At 32.6% G+C, this 21,823-nt stretch overlaps 1 protein-coding gene across 1 annotated transcript in view; it reads right to left on the reverse strand.

The window, feature by feature from the left end:
- Positions 1–21,823, reverse strand: part of LOC112045155 (titin) — a 45,474-nt gene that overhangs the window by 20,657 nt on the left and 2,994 nt on the right. The window contains exon 2 of the mRNA XM_024081243.2: positions 21,492–21,751. Within this exon, the coding sequence (XP_023937011.1) occupies positions 21,492–21,751 (260 nt within the window). The remainder of the gene's footprint in view (positions 1–21,491; positions 21,752–21,823) is intronic.

Consider the following 21,823-nt stretch of genomic DNA (forward strand, 5'->3'; position numbering starts at 1 on the left):
CTCATACATCCTGTTTAGTAGTTAAGAAAGATAATGCCAATTTAATTTATTTATAATCCATATTTTGATTGTATAGTGCAACATACAATTAAAACCAGAATCTATAATTCCACTTTCTTATGGGATGTTATAAAAATACATTTATGATCACGGTTATTGTCTTTCGTAAAATTACTTCCAAATAATAACGATAACCATCAAAATATCGTAAACGCATCCAAACCGAATGTTATATCGGTTTTAAATTGAATAATATTATATTGCTTTTAACATCTGCATTTCTCGCACATCTAAACGTAAAGATTAAAGAGGTAAGATTTGATTGTTTCTTTGTTTGTTGCGAATACACTCTGAAACTACTCGAGCTATTTCTAAAATATATCACGCACCAATGAAAAGTTACATTATCAGCGAGTAATATATGCTTCAATTTATCCCCGTATTGCCGCGTGGACAAAAACTACGCGGGTGAAACCGCAGATCGTCATACTAGTTGTAAACAAGAAGATTCAGAAATATCTCTTCAAACCATAAAATTTATTATTTCGGCGTATTGGAAACCTGAATTAGCATTTTTGTATGGCAAAGAAGCCGCGGTCGACGACGCGGATCCAACGACCCGCGACGGTTCGTGAGAAGCTCTCAGAGATCGAGACAAGTTGTACGAAATATTAGTAAAGGAAGACTACACTGAAGATTCTGCAGTTGCGTTCTGTTCAACAAGACGTGGTTGTCTAAAAACTCACTATAAAAATCAGATGAAAGAGATATGAACATTAAAATTAAAAGAATTTTTAAGATTTATTAGCTGCTGATCTGAGCAATGCCTAAAGCAAGTAAGTATAGCTAATAGATACAGACGTTGCGTTGTAAGAAGCGTTGTTTCTACAAGACTTAAAAGAAGACATCGTAAAAACAAACTTATTTTTTATGGATTTTTATTATGCGTTTCCATCGCCATATAATAAGCCCACGTAAAAATTAAATGACAAGCTTGGTACCCATTCTCGTACATCTATAATGACTCTTAAATCTATGTCGGTACCTATTTGTAAGAAAATAACAAAAGGTAGGATCATACCAAACACTGAAGTGTGATAAAAATTAAATTGATAGTAATGACAACAAAACTCGTTGAACTAAGCAAGAGAATTTAAACGCTATATCACTTGCAGATGAAAATGTAAAATTAACACTTGAGACTTGTGAGAGAGGTATCAACTTGAAAATTATAAAAGTAAACATATCCTTCCTAGAAACAGAAATACTTTAGGAAATGTAGGTACTGTACACAGATGGTGAAAGAACAATCAAAATAAGAAATTTAGAGAGGTTCTAATTTATCATCTTCCCACAAATTAAGCCAATACCATAGACGATTTGCTAGAATTATTTGCTTATTATTTTTTATGATTTAAAAGGCGTTATTGTATTAGCCCACGCTGCATTTTAGTCAAGGTGACCGATTGCTGCGTTCAAGTTCAAAACAATCTCACGACGGAAATAATTTAATACCCATCAAGCTGATAATTACATCAGCCACCGAAAATAATCACAATCGTATCATTGTGATGTCCGAATTTTGATAAAGAAAATTAAAGTGTGCAAAACTGCAACCCAAATAAATATTGTAGGAGATTGTTAGTGCTGAGTTAGAAAATACGAATTTAAATTAATTTAGCGTCCTAATGTTCCTAATTTTCTATTAAAACAAAAAAGTAGTAGGTATATGCTAAAAATCTTTTCCATAATAAACCATATCGCACAAAATTTTTTAGGCGTTGTACAAGGAACACCATTGGAGCCCTCGGGTCTACATGTCTACATTGAGATACTTAGTAACATTTTCTACAAAGATAATAAGCATATAAAATAATTTTAAATGGTCATAATCATGTTACTTGCTGAGGTGAACACATTACTCGTGTGCAATAATGTATTAACAACACAAAAAATCTAGCACATCTGTCAGCGTTTTAATTCAATTAAGCAGTATCAAATAAACAGTCTTCAAAAAAATTAATCATAATATAAATCCACTGTTTGTGTTCGGATTTGGCTTGCGTGATTCGAGACAGACAGACCATATGGTCGACGACCTTCTGTGGCTGTGATTGGATCATGAACAGCTCTACACCCACACATTTATACCAGCTATTGCATACTTCAAGCTCTCACTTAGTCTCAATGTTTGGTGAGTTTTAATATGCCTGAGAATTTCGGTAGACATATATGTATACGAATACTATAATATAAGTACAGTGTATCTATTTCTATTTGTGTTTATGTCTAACAAATTGATCTGTGATTCTCTTTTCTGACTATTGTTGTGGAATGTGTAAAATTTTTTAAATAATGTATTACAGCTTGGGAGTTTTAATTTTTTACATGACTAAAAGTCCCCCTGCCTCTCAAATTAAAAGAAAAACATATACTAGCAGTAGGAAACTATAACAATGGTAGAGATTAAACCTAGAATCACTCGGATTTTCAATCCAGTGATATTATGAGTATAGGTATACCTAAGTACTTACGTATGTTAAAGACACTATTTTTTCTTTTCCATGTGCTAGAAGGACCCAGAAGGAAGAAGAAGAAGACACTATTTTAAAAAGATGGGTATGACAACAATGGCAAATAGTTTCCACATACCATTTGGTTTCGCTACTGGGTACATAATTTCTAGATTGATCCTGATGAAACAATAAAAAATATGCTTTATCATACCACTTATTTAATTTATTTGACACCGTTGTCACTTGCTACCTCCCAACCCACCATTGTCGAAACTCTATAATTGGCCACCATAAGAACAAGAACTTACCTATGGTAGAAGCATGGGCTGACAAACTTTCCCATGGTAGATATGGCTATCACAGCTTAATCCTTCAGTCAATACTTCAATAATACCTAATACTAAAAACTACTAAAAACCTATGAAAATACTTTTTAACTAAAGTATGCAATTGGTATGTTCGTAATCCCAAAATATTAAAGCTATACACAAAATTAGACAAACAATACATTGTGCGAAATCGTAGTTATCAGCAAAACTGTGTGAAAAATGCACGTATCAGCTTTATGGTTTTAAGATATTTAAGTATTTACCTCCATAATCTTATCTCGGAATATCGCTGACATTTTTGGAAAGATAACCTTAATAAGCAAAGACAACATACCTCTACGCATGGGAGGTTAAGTCATAGATAAAACATAGCTATACAATTATACATTTTGCACAAGTCTACGCGTTTGTTGGTAACGCTCCTAGTAACACAGTTCCTTTCATTCAAAATCATTCACTGGAAAATGAGTATCCGGTCATCACTCAAATGGCTATCCAGTGTTACATTCTGGTTCCTATTTTCGTTGATTGTTGCAGTACAATCATAAATATTACAAAACAGTAGAAGAAAGAACACTGAAGAATATACAGTAGCTTAGTTAAGAGGAAACCAGTTTGTAATAATAAGAAAGAAACACGATGTCGAAAATATTGGGACCCTTAAACGCAAGTCTAAATATATAAAATATGTTCTGTATTAAAAAAAAAGCTTAATAAATTACAAAAGATCTTATAATAAGAAATAAGAAAAGAGAACTGAAGCAACGCTATGTTCTGAGCAAACGTAATTCAAATTAATTTTGTAGTTATACCTAGTGGTCACCAGAAAAACGCAACAGGTAAATCAGAGACACCAACTATTGCATAAAGGATATCAACTTTAACCGCCAGCGGTTAGTCGTATGTAAGCGTCTATAAATAGATCAAAATCTCAACTATAATAGGTGGCGGTGTAGGACTACGTTTGTTAACTTCCTGTAAACATGACAACGCGAAGCATACCGTGATGGAATCAATTTAACTTCAATTGAAGTCATTCATTCATTAATTTGTTTTTGAAATCTTCAGAATCAGCCGACGCCCCGCGGTTTCACGTAGTAGTTTTTTCCTTGCGAATATGGATATATGAATTATAGCGTAATACTCTCACAAATGACGTTGCTTTCTAGTGGTAAAAGAGTTTTCAAAATCAATTCAGTAGATCCAGAGATCCCTTACAACACCACAAACTTTAATAATTAGTATAGATTAAAATCACATAGGCATGCGTATATGCGTAGGCATACTTGCTCGCACCTTTATGTATGTATTTATATAAAGTGCTCTACCATGTACTACATTAAAATCTAATTAAATTAATAAATTGTGACTGAAAAAATCAAATGGTTTTTCTAAAAACGATGTAAATATATTATGTAACGTAGTCGATTTCAGAATTCATTCTTATTGTAATATGTATTTCACCTTTCATTATTTCTTTGGGTAATAAAGTTTCATTAAACTGTTTGACCTATAGTTTCTCCATTTCTAGAAAACTAAAAGGTAGTTATAAGTTCTTGTTAAGTGTTCACAAATGTGAATGTACAATAATTAAAACAAACCTAAATACTTCTTTCAGTGTATACAACCATTTACGGCCTCCTGCAGCAACTTTCCATGTTGAGTATTGAGGTCGATCTTTTTACTGTCCTTATACGAAATGTATGTCCATACAGTAGATACTTGCGTTGTTCTTTATTACTTCTGACATAAAGGTGAAATACTTGTATTGAATAACATTGCAAATCTTGGCTGAAAGTTTTTTTAAGGATACAAAAAGTTTTTTGGAAATCATATTGTTCCTTATAAAGCAGAATTAAAAGAATCTGAATAAAAACCTCCACCTTAGGCACTCCAATGCGGTTAAAAAATCCAAGAGTAAGTTGAAGGATCTGAATATTTATAAAGGATGGAAATACGTCGAAATTTCGAGCTAAAAGCAGATCTCAACATGGAACTATTACAATAATAAGAATTCAGCTAAAATGTCTAAATAGTCTCTTAGTCGCTATACGCTATGCCAAATATTAAGGAAATGTCTAAAGATATCTAACGCAAAGTCTAATAAACACTATCAGCCCTGTTGTATAATGTACAGACAAACAACATTTGTTGTTTATACTAAAGAACAAAACAATCAAACAACAGCAGAGCGCTGCTAGTTTACAGAAGCCGACTGTGTTAAATTTTTCTGATGCTAACTCCTTAATACCTATTAAAAAATGTACAGATATTAGGTAAATAAACTATTATGTAAGTTGCATAAAACAAAGCTATCTTATCAGTCATTACTAAAAAATATATATTTTATTGTCTACATATAATACACGCTACTGACATGATTATACATAATGATAAATGCAATCACTACCCAGACTATAATATCAATTGAATATTTCTTATCATAGTTACCTACTTTTATTTATAGGTAATAATTAAGCTATATTGGCAAAATGTATTCATGTAAGTAAAAATCTCACTTTGAAGAAGAGTTTTGTTTCAGTTATGGTATGATTTAGTGGTGCTTTGTTCATATTCAATTTTAACATAACTGAGTGTGTTTCTAATATAGGTACCATTTGTTTAATATTTGTTATAAATGGTTTACGATGTTCTGGTGAAACGATGACTTGTTACAAAAATATGTATTGCATATTTGCAGTGTAAACAATTTGATTCCTGTTAAAACTGTTCCAAAGCTTTGCAAATGTTGTTTCCCAAAAGAAACAAAAGATTGTGTAAATACATTCCCGCTACTGCAACCTGACACGGCATGAAACTAATTTAAACGTTCAGCTCTGGATCGTTTATTTTCCTTCTATATTTACAAACGTTTGTTACTTCCTATTCGTTCTATATCGATTTGCTTTAAGTAGAATCTCCATAGGTCACTGAATATATTATTATACTTATAAGTAGTCCATCGGAACTATTATGTATCGCAGTGTACCATTGAAATAATGAGTCACTACGTCGTTTTTCATCTTATTTCCGTAATCATATAAAATAGTTAATTGAAAGGAATTACATAAATACCAGTTTTTCATTAAAATAACCTGCCCAATTCTAACTACCACTACTAATGTTACTATACTAATGTTACTTTACATAAAATGACGAAAATTGTGTCACTTCGTTGAAAAGACAATGTTTGATGGTTGCAAAAAAGAAAATACAATGAAAAACGATGTACTGACTGATTACTTGAATGGTATGCCGAGTTACATAATAACCCTGCAGGCTACTAAGCTGGCAACATTTGATTTGTGGACTATATAATTTCATACTACCCAGGCCAATGTAAGAGTAGATATTGGTCTGAGTAGAGATTCAGATAGAGTTCGTGTTAAGATTTCGGAGAAGAGGTAAAACTTTACTCTCCGAGAGATACAGTAAATTTTTACAGTGCAAACAATTCATCTTTCTGATGTACGAGTTAAAACTCCTTTACGTATACCTACATAAGTTGTAACTAATTCTCCAAAAAAATAAAGAATTGTTATAAATAAATTATGAAAAAGAAAAACATAATATATACATGCTCGCTTATCTACAGCATAGAAAACGCTATTATAAGCGATAGTACTGTTTTCAAGTTTTTTATATAACTTCACCCAGTTGTATTAAAAGGAAAGAATATAAACGGAAGTTAAAAGTACATTTAGCACCAATATTGACGCCTCATATTGACGTGCGAAAAACATTGCATTTTTTGATAGGTATGTTATTAACGCGTATCTTACAGATAGGTAAGTAGTTAAATATTAGCAATGGTTAGGTAAAAACTTAGGATCAGATAGGTCAACTGCTTGTTTAGTTATCTAAAAACAGAAACTAGCAAGCGTGAAAGAAGAAAGGCTTTAGATGTTTCAAAAGTTATCTATCCCAGAGAAGATGCTTTATAACCACGATGCTAACATAAAACAATTTTAAGGTAAGGTTATATTTTGAATGCAAAAAATATACATAAAGGTAAAGATGACGTAAGGCTGCATAGCTGGCCGAGTTGAAACGTTAAGTTGTATGAAGTAAACAAGTAAGAAACGAGTTTAAGCGAGGACGTGGTACGGTGAGATCACCGATGCGAATAACTCGGTCTGAGGCCGGAGCAGCGTCATGTCTTTCTAATTGACTTGCCCATTCTGTCGGTTTCGGTGACGACAGGAGCATTCGAGGAGATGCTAATCATTCGTCATGAGATGTATCAGAATAGGTAAATAGCTAAACAAACTATAGATGATTATTTACGAGTATTATGAGTCATGCATTTACTTCGAATAGATTTTTCTTTCGAAAAGCCAGTTATTATAAGATTCAAAATAAAGCGCATTTTCTATCTCATTCATCAAAATAAATTGTAAAGTCAACGACTACGAAGAGAAGAGAAGTTTGAGTAGGTGCTAAGTAGTTTGTGGTAAATCGTGTTTAAATACATTTTATTTCAGATTATAGACCCATGTACAAAACACAGAATAAAACAAATTGAAATTAAACTGAACTTAAAACAGCAATTAATATTTTTGAGTAATCTTAATATTATCTACGAATCTATATAGCATTAGTTACTGATTTTAAAGTTTAAAGGGAATGAAAGAAGTTTGTGTTATGGAACAAACAAATACGAAAGAAATACAAGCTTGATTTGAGAATTATGATGTGTTTAAATATATTACATAGTAAGTACTTCATGTTTTAATTTTCGAATTGTATGGGTACTTTTCATAAGAAACTGGTTCATAAACAAACAGGTGACATTTGAATTGTTATCACACCACGTAAAGACGTAACAGCACCGCATAATTAGGCTAACAATACATTCCTAGCTGTCTTTAACATTAACAGTTATCAGGTAAATATTTTTAACTTTAACCGATACATTTTAACAAATTTGTCGTCTCAGTATAATTTGTGTATATCATTTTAGACTTGTATCTATGACGAAATTATCAAACTTTAATCCGTCTTTAAAAGATTAATAGTGACGGAACTTATCTAGCTATTTTACGTAATTCGTTATGGTCTGTGAAATCCGAATGAATTAAGCAAATAGCTCTATCACGAGTTATGGGAAGAAGGCCATAGTCTCCTAAAAACTTGCAAATTTTGTATCCGGTCAAAAAATTAAATAATCTTTTAATTTTTTGAAACGGCAATGAAAAATAAGTACCAAGACAAGAATTACATGCATATTACTAGATCAATTCGCGAAATTGGAGCTAATGAAAGTATTATAAACAACACAACACAATAAATATAATAAATGAAAATCGATTAATTCACTTTCTAAATTTACATAAATTAGTGCGAGTTTGGAACCTTCTTTTAGGTGTAGTAAAAACTACCTCTGTATTAGAAGGCTCCGTTAAAATGTCGAATAGAGAGTAAAGTCCCTCTCTACACCAAATATATTGTGAAAATCATAGTTTTCCATTTTTAAATTAAAATTAAAGCTTGCGGATTCGTTGTTAAAGGCAGTTAAATCAGACAAGCATCAATTAAGTGTTTACTCGAGTGGACTTAGAATTGTATGAGTTGATTAAAACAGTTGTCTACAGTCACACATGCTAAGGTCAATTCAAGAGTTGGCTCAATTGAGGAGCGAGTGGGCGTTGTATTCCACTTTGCTTATTACAATTTATAACCGTCTAATGGTGGAACGATTCTATCACTCTTGCAGTTGTTAAAATGCCATAAAAGCTCATTGTGAATATGAGCACAAACTACATAGAAGGTTATGTACTTGTGGATTTATACAATGAGTGGTTAATCTTAGGTCAGTGCATTTTATTATAAACTTCATGTTGTTTGCGACTTGAAGATATAATTCAGTCTTCCTTTTATGAGTTTTACTGAACTATCTAAAACTGTGAAGATTGACTTAATATATTTATTGATGTTATTGTTTTTGAATTACATTTGTTAAATAAATAATTATTTAGAATAATAATTTAATTCGGATCAAAGTTAAATTAAATCTCATCGCTTTAATGCTTTAGAATTTAGATAGATACAATATACTAGACAGATTTCTTAATTTCGTTGTTTCCATTGTTAAAAAAAAATTATAACTACGTTTTTTATCTATTCTGTCCTAAAAGTGTTTCCCATCGATGGAACAAACATACCTACATGCAATTTAGTTAATCATTAGGTACAGTTGTATAAGTAAGCCGTATTTATTGTAATGCATAATATAAGGTAGGTATGCAATGATAATGAGGTGATATGAGGTTTTGTGTCAGTCTTATCTTAATTTCAATAAAATTATAACATTCTTACCTACCAACCTTCTACAAAACAATGTAGAACGAAAATTCATTAAAAGAAGATAGGTACTCTGTATTATATTTTTTATTAAGAATGTATTCAATTTGAATTCTGTATTTTGAATTTGTACCTAAATAGCTCTCCAAATCAAAAAATATGTGACGTTCTATAGGATTCTAAAACCTGTTAGACTATCCTTAATAGCAAAAGTTATTAGATTAGTTAGGTGGAGAATGGGGAATATTGGTAATGTTTAAAGTTATTGGTAATATTCTTTAAAAAGGTCAAGGAGACCATGACGATAATTGTTAAATAGAGATTTAGATACTGTTATTATGCATTAACATCACAACAAATACTGGACTAAACCAAATTCTTGGTTTAAAAATCTATTGAAAAATGCCGAAATTCATTTAACATTTAAAACAAGGAATACTGGCTTTGATTTTTTTATAAAATTTGCGACGCCGTTCCCGTTTGTTTGCCACAAATCCCGCAGATTCCTGCGAGGATTTATGCGAATAAAATTACTGTAACAGAATTCTTCTGAATAGGTTCGGCGTTTTAGACGTAAAAAGGTAACAGACGGGCGGACTTTCGCATTTTTAATATTCGTACGGATGTTGTAATTTTGTGATTGTGCAACCGATTCGAGTACTCAAATAAACCGGCTTAAATCATTGCTACACATTACCATTCATGATTGTGTGCTATTGAAAAGTTGGTCATGTCTCACTAAACTCCCACCGCGCGATTATCATACAATGCATGTAAGTCGCGAAATATTTTCTTGGAAAGGCGTTCATTACCATTTACCATACATCACGTCGTATGTGAGATCAATGTACCTACTGTAATTATCTATACTATTTTTATAAAGCTGAAGAGTTTGTTTGTTTGTTTGCTTGAACGCGCTAATCTCAGGAACAACTGGTCCGATTTGAAAAATTCTTTCAGTGTTAGATATACACATTATTCCCGTATTCCTACGGAAACGGGAACCACGCGGGTGAAACCGCGTGGCGTCAACTAGTTTTTGATAAATAAATATAATCGGATTTAAAGCACAACTTATTTGTATTGAAACTTGGTCTACTTTTTGACACGACTGATATCTTATGTGAAATAAAATTTGCAATGAACCTGGAATGAGTTTTTTTAAGTTTTTAAGTAAGTTAAGAATCCATTAAGTATATCCAGATAATAGAGTGAACGAAAGGGCAGGCATGAATATTTGAAGACCGATTTTTTGTGTTCTGTTACTTCTTTTTAAATGCCCTAACTTGAGTTTTGATAATTTTATTTAAAACATATAACATAACACAAAAGTGTATTTAAAATAATCATATTGATTGAAAAGCACACACAATGATTTGTGAAAGCCTCACGTAGGTACTCGCGAACAAAATGGGAGCTTCGTACAACCTCCATACAAAATTACCATACAATACAAAATATTTACATGCAAGTGTCGAAATAATTCGTAGGAACGATCGTGATTATTATCGCAACAGAATATAGGTTCTTACTTTATACAAATAGGCATGATTTACGAAAATGATACACACAAAATAGATCAAAAGATAAACACCCACGAGTATATAAAATAAACCTATATAACAGGTTTTGATCGATTATTATATGCGAATCAAATTCATCATATCTTGTAAAGGTAACATGTTTCTACAAAGCAGTATGAGTTGTTTTTTTTTTAAACATGATTAGTATTATCCAACTATACAATAGTCTGAGCTAAGATTGGATTCGATAATAGTTCAATCGAACCTTATTCCGGATCCTTAACCGTAGGGCGTAACAGATATACATAGAAATCGAGTTCTACTTTTTTTTTTCAATTTATGGTGTTTTCATTATCACGATTTAACGCATTACATTGTTTTGTAGTCAAGAAGGTAGGTATTAATGTCGGTCAAGGTTCGAAATATAGACTACTCGGATTTAAGTCTGGCCCCTTGACCTCGGAGGGTAGTTTTATTGATTCTTTAAATATATAATGATACCAACATATATACAATGTAAACCTTACGTTATACGTATTCTAACACAGGTAAAAGACAATGTCCCCGCCAAGGTCAACTCGTAATATCTCAGACACCTGTATGAAAATGTAGAGCGTAACATTTACGTACGCGTTCGTGGCTTAACGATTTTTTATTTTGTAATTTTAAGTACTGGTAATTGATGCGAGTATCAGATAATATTTTGTAATTTATGAAACAAAATATAAAATCTGATAACTAAGACATTTTTCATGTCATTACAGGTGACTCGGGTAAATATAATATGGCTTATACTTTCACAGGCTTTAAAGTTAGTTGGTAATTTATTATTAAATACTTAATTATCTATATTATACGTATTAATCATACTTCCAGATGTACAAAATGGTCGTTATTGAACTTAGTTTGTACGTTTTTTTATAAAAAAATATCATTATTAGCCATATGGCCAATATTCCTCTTTCCTTTCAAAAAGGCGTAAAGTCTGTTTTAGAAGTATACTTTACTTTATATGGCAATCGTCCAACAGTCAAGAATCCGTGGACTTAACTGTGGAACCATTGAAAGGACTAGTGGACTATTGAAACATAACTATTAAGTATTTACCTAGAACTTAAATATATACAAATTATCGTTTATATATTCGAGTTGTATATAGCTTGCAATATATGTATACCTAGGTGTTTACTAGGGTCGTTACTTACAGCGAATTTAAATTGTATTGCTATCTAGCATGTCAAATCGACTCGTAGCAAACGTGCCGTGAATACCTAGTGCCCAATATAAGGCCTAAGCGCTAAAACCTGGTCACGTACTTACAACTTGTAACAAAGGTGATGCCATTTATTAATAGTACGATGGGAAAGTAACTGTTCTTTGATCATTGAAATATATTAATAATCTACAGCATTTGCTAGTAGGTATACCTTTAGTTTAAAATATACCATAACAGCAAGCAAGCAAATTGGGCTATTAACTACCACGTAATACATAATAGTATCGTCTAGTACATAGTGGAAACCGGACCTCTCTTAGCAAGGTAAAGGAATTTATTTGAAGAAGAAGGTAAAGTTTATGGTATTTTAGAGGGTATCTCTGGGTTTATTGAACCGATTTAAGAAATTATTTTTCTACTAGAAAGCCACGTTATATGTGAGTGTCATGTAGGCTATATTTTATCCCCATATCCTCACGGGTACGGAAGCTACGCGGGTGGAACCGCGGGGCGTCGCCTAGTTTATTATATGCCTTTTTAGGCATATAATAAACTAGGCGACGCCCCGCGGTATACTTATATACTTTGTTTTCAGTATTGTAGTATTTTTCAGTATACTTATATACTTTGTTTAATCAATTAGATTTGCGATAGAGAAAGAATGCCCGCTAGTTGAGCATATAAATACAAGCAGTAGCGTGTGCAAGGTTTGTAACTAGCACCTACAAATACTAATTAGACAAATTATAAAAACGGAAAAACTATTGCTTAATACTGATTTATTTATTTATATACAAAAATGATCCATGTAAAAATTTCCACGCTGTTAAACCCCAGGACGCGCAGTGCATCTTCGCATTCATAAAGTGCACGCCACTGTATAGTAAACACATAAACGTATACAATATACATAGTATGCTTTGCTCAATTACCCTATCCAGCCATGGAATCGCACAATACGAGTACAAAGACCTTTTTGCAACACGCCATGTCGCAACCCGTGTCACGATGAGCGCGCACTAACCTTTTGTCACACTCGACTACCTAAACGGGCACCTCTGTTAGCTTTGCGGTATAAATCATTAATGTCACTCGAGTGATTCCATCCTGAACATCACTTTTTAGTTGCAGAACTATAATATTGTGCTTTTCTAGTCAAGGAAGTTCCACAAAAGGCCTATGCCCTGCAGTGAACTTCCATCGGCTGATACGGTGATGATGATTCTAGGAGGCCTAGGTCTATAAGTAATCCTTTAAAATGGGACTGATCTAGGAGGCCTAGGCCTGTAATGCGCCTTTGAATAGGCTGATAATGATGTCGATATAGGTTAAAATCGATATATCTCTCTAATTACATCACCGTAATTAATGTAGGTACTCGTATGTTGAATTATTATCTGACAATGACCTGTCCTTAATCTGTTGTTAATGGTATGACTAAAATTCAAACTTAAATATCCTTAATGACTTTCCTGTGAGATTTGTAAAATGCTTTCAAATTAACGTACAATCAAGTAATGTATTATGAATGTATTATGAATATAATTTACCTACTAACTACTTGACAAACTTCATTAATTAAGTAAGTTACAAACCTATAAAACAAAAATAATAAAAAATTAATGAAAGGTTTTACATAAATTAGAAATGATGTATTTAAAAAATGAAAACGTGAGTTAGGTACGTGTTTAATTCCGAGCGCTTTCAAAAAAGGTTATTTTCAAAATAACCTATTTTAGCTAGTTATTTTAGCTAGTTATAGTAGTATAAGCTATAAGTAGTAGGCCACGTGAAATTGCCACTATTCATAACGCGATTCGCGTTTTATCATAGTTCACGTGCCGCACGAAATATTTTTATGTAAACAGTCTAGTTAAAATTGCGCTTAATCTAAAAATAAAACTTAAAACTTAAAACTACGTTTTTGATGTAGCGCTTTTATTTTCATGTAATGCAAAGTGTAACCGGACACTGAAATAACCGTAAGCATTGGAGTCCACCCTGAATTAAAAAAAAATTCGTCTCTCCTCCAGGTGGACTGACGACATCAAGCGAGTCGCAGGTATTCGCTGAATGCAGGTGGCTCAGGATCGTGATGTTTGGAAGCCCTACAAAAGGCCTATGCCCTGCAGTGGACGTCCATCGGCTGATATGAGGATGATGATGATGATTGAAGTCCTGGACATTACCTAAACCTTAACCTTTCCATCAATCATGTTCGTAGTCAAGAAACTATTAGTCCTAAGATGCCTAGTCTTACGACCACGACCAATCACGACATATCTCGAGATGGGAAAGACAATTTTATTAATGTCACCCAATTGAGACGGAATTTATTTTTATAATATATTTCCAATTGGTAAACATATTTTGTCTTCAAATTTTATTTATTTCAAGTACGCTTAGTATGTATACGCTATGTGTAAAGACTCTACCATCGGTTCTGAGTGCTTGTTCTGCTAAGAAGAGCCGGCAAAAACTCAACAGTTGCTCTTTTTAAAAATCGAACAAAATGGCTTACTTACGTACGCTACACGCTTCAAGATACAGGTAGTGTAATAAAAAATATTGTATATTATATATTTAAGGTTTTCACACAGAATAATTTGCGGGCGTTCGCTAGTATTATAACATGTCAAATCTATACTAATATTATAAAGCAGCTTGTTTGTTTGTATGAACGCACTAATCTCAGGAATTACCGGTCCGATTTGAAAAATTCTTTCAGTGTTAGATAGCCCATTTATCGAGGAAAGCTATAGGCTATTTCATCCCCGTATTCCTACGGGAACGGGAACCACGCGGGTGAAACCGCGTGACGTCAGCAAGTAAAATAAAAAATTAAACTGATACGACTTTCTCGATTAGTGTACGTATTCTATTACCCTGTAGAGTAGACTAGTAAACTAGCTTCACGCTAAGGAATGAAAAGTCAACATTGTCAAGTAGTTACGAGTAAGTAGGGTACATCAGTTTGTCGGTAAATGGTAGGCACAACCATCCCCTCGTTACCCCGTCGATACAAATTAACGCTCTGTAACGTTTCTAAGTAGACATTGTTTATCATCTAAAAGAAATAATTAAAGAAGTAAAATATGCTTATATTTTTGTATACACTAAATTAATATTTTTAGTTTTTACTCATAATAATCATAATAGGTACTTATGGAATTTTTTTTTGTTTTTTAGGACAATGGAAACATAAAATTTGTTTTAAGGATAACTATTTTCCATATCTTTTTTTTAATATGGCCTATATTATACCCATCGGAAAAGACCACGGAATCGAATAAAAGTCGTAGAAAAGATCCTTCCAGGAGTGGATACGACCAATTATATTTTACGACAATAATCCAGCGGGCAGGGATCGTACCACCACTCGGTGATGAGTCTAGTCCCATTAACAAGCTCTTGAGGATTCAAATTGAAATTATATTGAAAACGCAACAGACGTACATTCACTTTAAATATTAGTCCTATTGGTTAGTTAGTTACTTAGTGGTTTAATTTGTTATTCGTACTATGAGATCAAAATAACAAAATTATCTGCTGAAATGCTGCATTTTTAAATAGCAGATATTAAACACAAGAAGGTCACGGTCAAAGAGAATAACCACAACATTACTACACATGAACCTTGGCTTATTCATCGATTACTGCACATTTATTTATAGTATTGCAATGAGCAGTCATGCCGAAGAACATCCTCTTGAAGTGATCACAACAAATAAACAACTAGATATTGTGAATTATTATTAAATTATAATTTATAATCGGCCTTAATTAAACGGCGACGATGTTCTTATCGCTCTATGTATGCACAATTCATATTTATTACTACGTTCTTAGCTATATTTTAGCTATAAAGGAAAATTCATACTATCTATGCTTACTTCACCTTAATTTTATTTTTCTGTCTGTTTCTTTTTTAACTTGAGTTTAGATTAAAGACCCATGCAAGTCCGAATATGAACCTATAAGCTGCCTCTTCCATTGCATGCAATTCAATACCAAACGCCGGCGTTTTCTTTTAAAGTAGCTCATGTTTAAAAACTATTTAGTATCCTTTAACTAAGTTGGTGAACTCAGAGTATGAATAAACTTGACTAAAAGATGTAATTTCTAAATGATTTTTGTTCATTGTACCTAAATGGGTTCAAACGTTTTTTGTACTTTTTTTCAATAACCCTCTTTTTCAGAAATCCTTATTTCAGTTCAATAAAAGTATCTACCTTCTTACAATGTGAAATCACTAGTATATAGGTTTGTAAACTATTTTTTTTTATTTTAACACATATGGAAAGAACCTTTAATGGTTAACTATTGGTTTTCTACCTGACTCTGATTCTACGTAAAAGATGATAAACTCGTTTAAAATTAAATTATTTCCTTTTACGATGAGTACATTTTATCTATTATAGTTTAATTTATTCAGTTATCCTGTTTGTGAGTTATGTGCATTAACAATATGTTATGGAATGTTAGGCACAATACAACACCTCTGCATCGCAATTGTTCCATCACTTGAGTAAACATTCTGAACAGTTTATGGAATGTGAATAATCCTAGACGCGGTCCTTCCTAAAGGATCAAATTGTCTATGATAAAAATAAAAACAGTTACGATTATAAATATGTAGCAAGAAGTTAATTTTATAAAAATACAAGCAGACGACGCGCGGTTTCATCCTCGTGGTTCCAGTTCCCGTAGGAATACGGGTATAAAATATAGCCTATAGCACTCGGGGATAGTGTAGCTTCCCAACAGTGAAAGAATTTTTCAAATGGTTTCAGTAAGTCCAGAGCCTATTTAACATGCAAACAAACAATCAAACCTTTCCTTTTTATAGTATTAGTATAGACAAATCTAAATATTTTGCGTGACAGAGATCTGATCAAATGTTATCACTGCTTTCCCAAGAGACAAGTTTTAGAAACTAGTTTTGTGATTTCTTCTGTTTCCTATAAAAGACTCAACAAACCAGATTTAGATAACGAGAATATACCTGTCCACCTACATTGCAAAAATATTTCCTACATCTCTCTAGATAGCATTTACGATCTTACCGTTAATAATATAGATACGAAGAACATGGGCGAACTACGAGTACATATGATGTCAAGAAATAAATAAAAAATTTAACTCAGCAAAACAAGACTAAAACTGATTCTAAAGCCATGATTAAGCTAGCGCTACAAAAGACCACATAATAATTGATGATCAAGATCTAAGAGATAAGATCTCAAGATTTATATATGTATCTACTATAATTTGTGACAGCACTTCTAATGATTTGAATTTATTTAGTTTTAAAAGTGAAAACCGAAAGTCTGTATGTTGTAAGGTACAAGCGCACAGATTTTTGACGGCCTCCGTAGCGCAGTGGTATGCGCGGTGGATATACAAGACGGAGGTCCTGAGTTCGATCCCCGGCTGGGCAGATTGAGATTTTCTTAATTTGTCCAGGTCTGGCTGGTGGGAGGCTTCGGCCGTGGCTAGTTACCACCCTACCGGCAAAGACGTACCGCCAAGCGATTTAGCGTTCCGGTACGATATATACGAAGATACTACACAGTTAATAAAATTATGCGTTAAAAATAACGCTATAAAATAAGCAGCAAAGCACAAGAAACTAGTTTTTGATATCTGTCTATCTATTCGTGTTAATATCCAGAATTTTCGAATCCAGAATCCAAAAGATCGATTAGTACGGCGTGTATTTCATTAAAGTATTAACGTAAAGAAAATAAGCTATATAAAAACAGAATTCCACGCGCCCAAAGTCACACTAAATTAAACATTATCCGGTAAAATGAAAATTACATTTCCCAATGCAGCCATGAATTTCATGGTCAGTTTATGCATGCAAGAAACACATACTGTACTGACTGTAGTAACCTCGATAGTTGATATTATTTTGCAACGCATTGTGTCTGACTATCTAGCAAATTACACGACAGGTAAGTATGGCCATTTAAAAGTCATTAAGAGGAGGCAATAAAGTTCAGAGAGATATCGACTCTGTTAAAGGGTTTACTGATATCCAAAAGGTCGCTAAATCGATCCTCTCTTTTAGTCTCACTCGTAATGACGATGAGAGACGTGCGAGTATTGCGTGTGTATATATATCTATACTAATATTATAAATGCGAAAACAAGTCTGACTGTCTTTCACTGCTAAACGCTGAACCGATCAAGATGAATTTCGGTATAATGGTAAATGGGAGCTTGGAGCAAAACTTAGGATACTTTTGACCCTAAAATAAAAATAGAAGTTGAAATTTTGTACGGAAAGTCCTTAATTTTTAGAGTTACAGTTTTAAAACTTTGTTCATAAATCATAAAAGAAATACGAGAGTTTTTAATCGTAATGACCATGAGATTTAGTATTTGAGGTTGGTTGACTTGATGAATAAGTGATGTTACTATGATGAAGATTTGGCAGCGTGTGTCAATTACGAAATTTTTGAATTTCTAAATGGATCAAAGCTAGGAAAAGAACCAAAGAATATTAAAGGCTAGTTATAGAACCTTGAACGTTATATATTTAATTCCACAATAGACATTAATAATAACAATAATCCAGTTTTTACGACTCCAATTTACCTGTCATGACCAATTTAACAATACGAATTATTATGATGTCATATAAAATTGTAGCAATAATAGTTGATGCAAGGACTCGTGGTAGCCGTATGAACAGTTGGTATAGTTGAGTAGGCGCCTCTGCTGCCCACGCATTTCATTGCTAATATAAAATATATTTTATTTTCTGTATGAGTAAGCTGAAAGCTATTTATGAATGAAAATCATAATCTAGTCCAAATGTAGTCGGTATGCAGAAAAATATATGATTTCATTAATAACAAATTCATTTGTTTCTAGTCTGTCACTAAAAATAACAAAAAAATGTAGTGACTCTACTAAAGGTTCAGATCGGAAGGCATATTTTAATGTTGGTTTTAGCACGAAGGGAAGATAAGCGATACTTTGAAATTCAAAATACATTCGGTACATAAATAATTAATCCTATTCTTAAACACCTCGCTTTCTCTACTTTTAGACGGACTACTAATTTAAGTAATTCTAGTCTTTTTTGTCACAAAACTTCTGAGTTGGTACAGCTGAAATTTTGTGATGGTACTAATGAATTCACTAGAAAAATACACGCAATGTTAAAAACTTCCAAATCTGGTGAGGGTTTTAGAATTCAAGACATGAATTGACAAAGTTCCACCACAATCCGTGAAATGGTAGAGCACATTATAGGATAATAATAAAAATGAATGTTTGCATAATAATAAAAATGAGTAGATGAGGTTCTCATGTTACTTTACTTTTACTTTATTTAAGACGTTAGAGAGATTTGGCCGACTCTCATTAAAAACTGACAAATCATAAAAAACTAACAGTGATGTGTATTGGATTACTACTTTCATTTACAGTAATCCTAGCAGAATTACCTATTTTAATAAGCTGCAAACAATTGTTGAGTGTAAATATTATTGCATTGATTTTTTAACAAAGTTAAGCAAATAACAATTTTATAAAAGGTCAAAGATTGTCAGCCTTTGCTCCTGTAGGACGACTCAGAACTTTAATCGCCCAAGTATAAAGCATTTTTTTTATATTATCTCTGAGATAATCATTTAATCATTCAAATCCTTTGACTGAATTTTAAGGACGTCCGGCGAAGTAAGTTTAACTAGTGACGAATACACATAAACATGTGCATTGTTGGCTCCATTTTATCTGTGTCCAATTCTTTTGAGGTACAAAAGCATTGTTTAAAATTGCCAGACAATCTAAACGAGTTTCCGAATGAGGACGGCAAATTACTTTTGGTTAGATACAGCCTACGCTTGGTGATATAAGGACTCTACCGTTTGTGAGTCACTTCTGTTTTATCGTTACCAAAACGAGGTATTGGAGACAATAAAGTCTTATTTATTTTGACTTATGTTTACGAAGCACGTCAAGCACAGATACGCCTAGAGCATGTAGAGTTGTGTTAGCTAAATATTTGCTATTTAGACTATGTTCTGATTGAAAAGGGTGAATTCAGACTGTAGATCTTAAATTAAAATTTGCGTAGTGACTATCTTTTAGGTACATTTTAGGTCATCAAAGCTTTATTCATTCTTGTACTTTTGGTTCAAATAAACATCAACACATTTAAGTGATGTTTATTTGAAGTGTGAGGTACTAATAGGAGGTAACTAATTATAACTTATAGAGGTAACTAATAGAAGTTACAAAATGAAGAAGTAGGCTTAATTTATAATTTTGCAACGACAAGTTTGTTTGTTAGTAATAAATAGTTTTTACTCGTAAGTTATGCTAAATTTAACAAGGTAATCAAAATTGAAAGTAGGTAGATAACTAAGAGAAAGACCTATGATGAATTAGGAATTCAAAAATCAATTGAAGGTCATTCGGAATTAAAACGTACTACTAAACATATGTTAGGCACTTAGCCAAGTAGACGCAACGTGAACAATAACATTTTATTTGAAACCAAATGACAGAGTGTAATTACGACTATGCAATACTACGTATATTCATAATTTTAAATTAAATGTATAAAAACCGGAAGATGGTTAATAAAATGTAGATATGCAATGTACCTAATGTCAATAGGGGAACCCCGAGATTTCATTGTTTTTTTTAGAATAGTTACTAGTTCCTTTTTTACCCGACTGCAAGAAGGGTTATGTTTTTCGTGCGTATCTGAGTGTATGTAATATTTCTTATTACCTCAAATTATTTTCCAAGCCGCTGAACGATTTTTGAAAGTTAAGATATCGTTGATTCATCTTAATAACCCAGGTATTCTTTTTTTTTTTTCTTTGATAGGTTAAGTTAAAAAAAACAACACGACGACTGCGATACGCTATAGACATGAGGTGAAAATATTTTTCTTTTCGAATATTGCGATATGGGCATCAAATTCAAGAGCTCACCAAGAGGATTTCAAAATTGTATATCATGGCCATATTAAAAAAAAACTTACAATTAGAAAAACGCTATCAAAATACGTGAAGCGGATAATTTAAATGTACAAGTTTTACCACTACTTTGTAATCACCTTTATAATCACTGATGGATGGAACTCTAAAGGACGTAATGAGAATTAAATATGCAAATATGCTTACGTAAGCCACAGACTGTCAGATGCATAAAGTATACCTATTAGACTTGATAATAATAGTCGAAGAATACAAACATATAGTAAGATTCAGTACAATATTACAGTACAGAACTGTTACAAGGTATTTACTATTTAGGTATGTAGTTCATTGGGTTCAACAAAATCAATTCCATTATCTAATCATACACCTCGTCCGTATCGGGTTAGATGTCAAATTGAGAAATTCCAACTCACTAATCCTAAATTAGATAGGGTACATATTATTACATTGCCGAAACTTTACTTGAAACTTGTAAAACTAGTTTATAAGTAAGGCTTCGTTTCCTGCCAAAAAATGACGGTCGTAACGAGCAGACATACAACCTTAACATACGAGTACGCCTAACCTTGACCAAAACCAATTAAATAGTAATCAAAGTTAGAATAAAAAATTTAATAAAAAAAATAACTCACCCGCAGGTGCAGATTTCGCAAATGCATTGTTCTTTTTCGATGATTTTTTCTGGTTTCTTGGGGCCACTTTGTCTTGGCCTGGTCTCGTCTATGTAAACGGTTTCTTCTCTCACGGTCCTGTCGTCTCGCACAGTTTTTCTGTCATCTATGACGGTTTCATCATAGACGGTGCTGACGACAGTATCTTCCCTCGTGGTGTCGGTAATCGCGCGATCAACCACGTCGTATTCGCGTATATCTTTCGTTGTTCGGACATCCTTCTAAAAAATAAATATATTTACTGTAACAACATGTTTCTAGTTATACAAATATAACTTAAAATTATAACTATG

Source organism: Bicyclus anynana, chromosome 20 (assembly GCF_947172395.1).
Source record: "Bicyclus anynana chromosome 20, ilBicAnyn1.1, whole genome shotgun sequence".
NCBI lineage: Eukaryota > Metazoa > Arthropoda > Insecta > Lepidoptera > Nymphalidae > Bicyclus > Bicyclus anynana.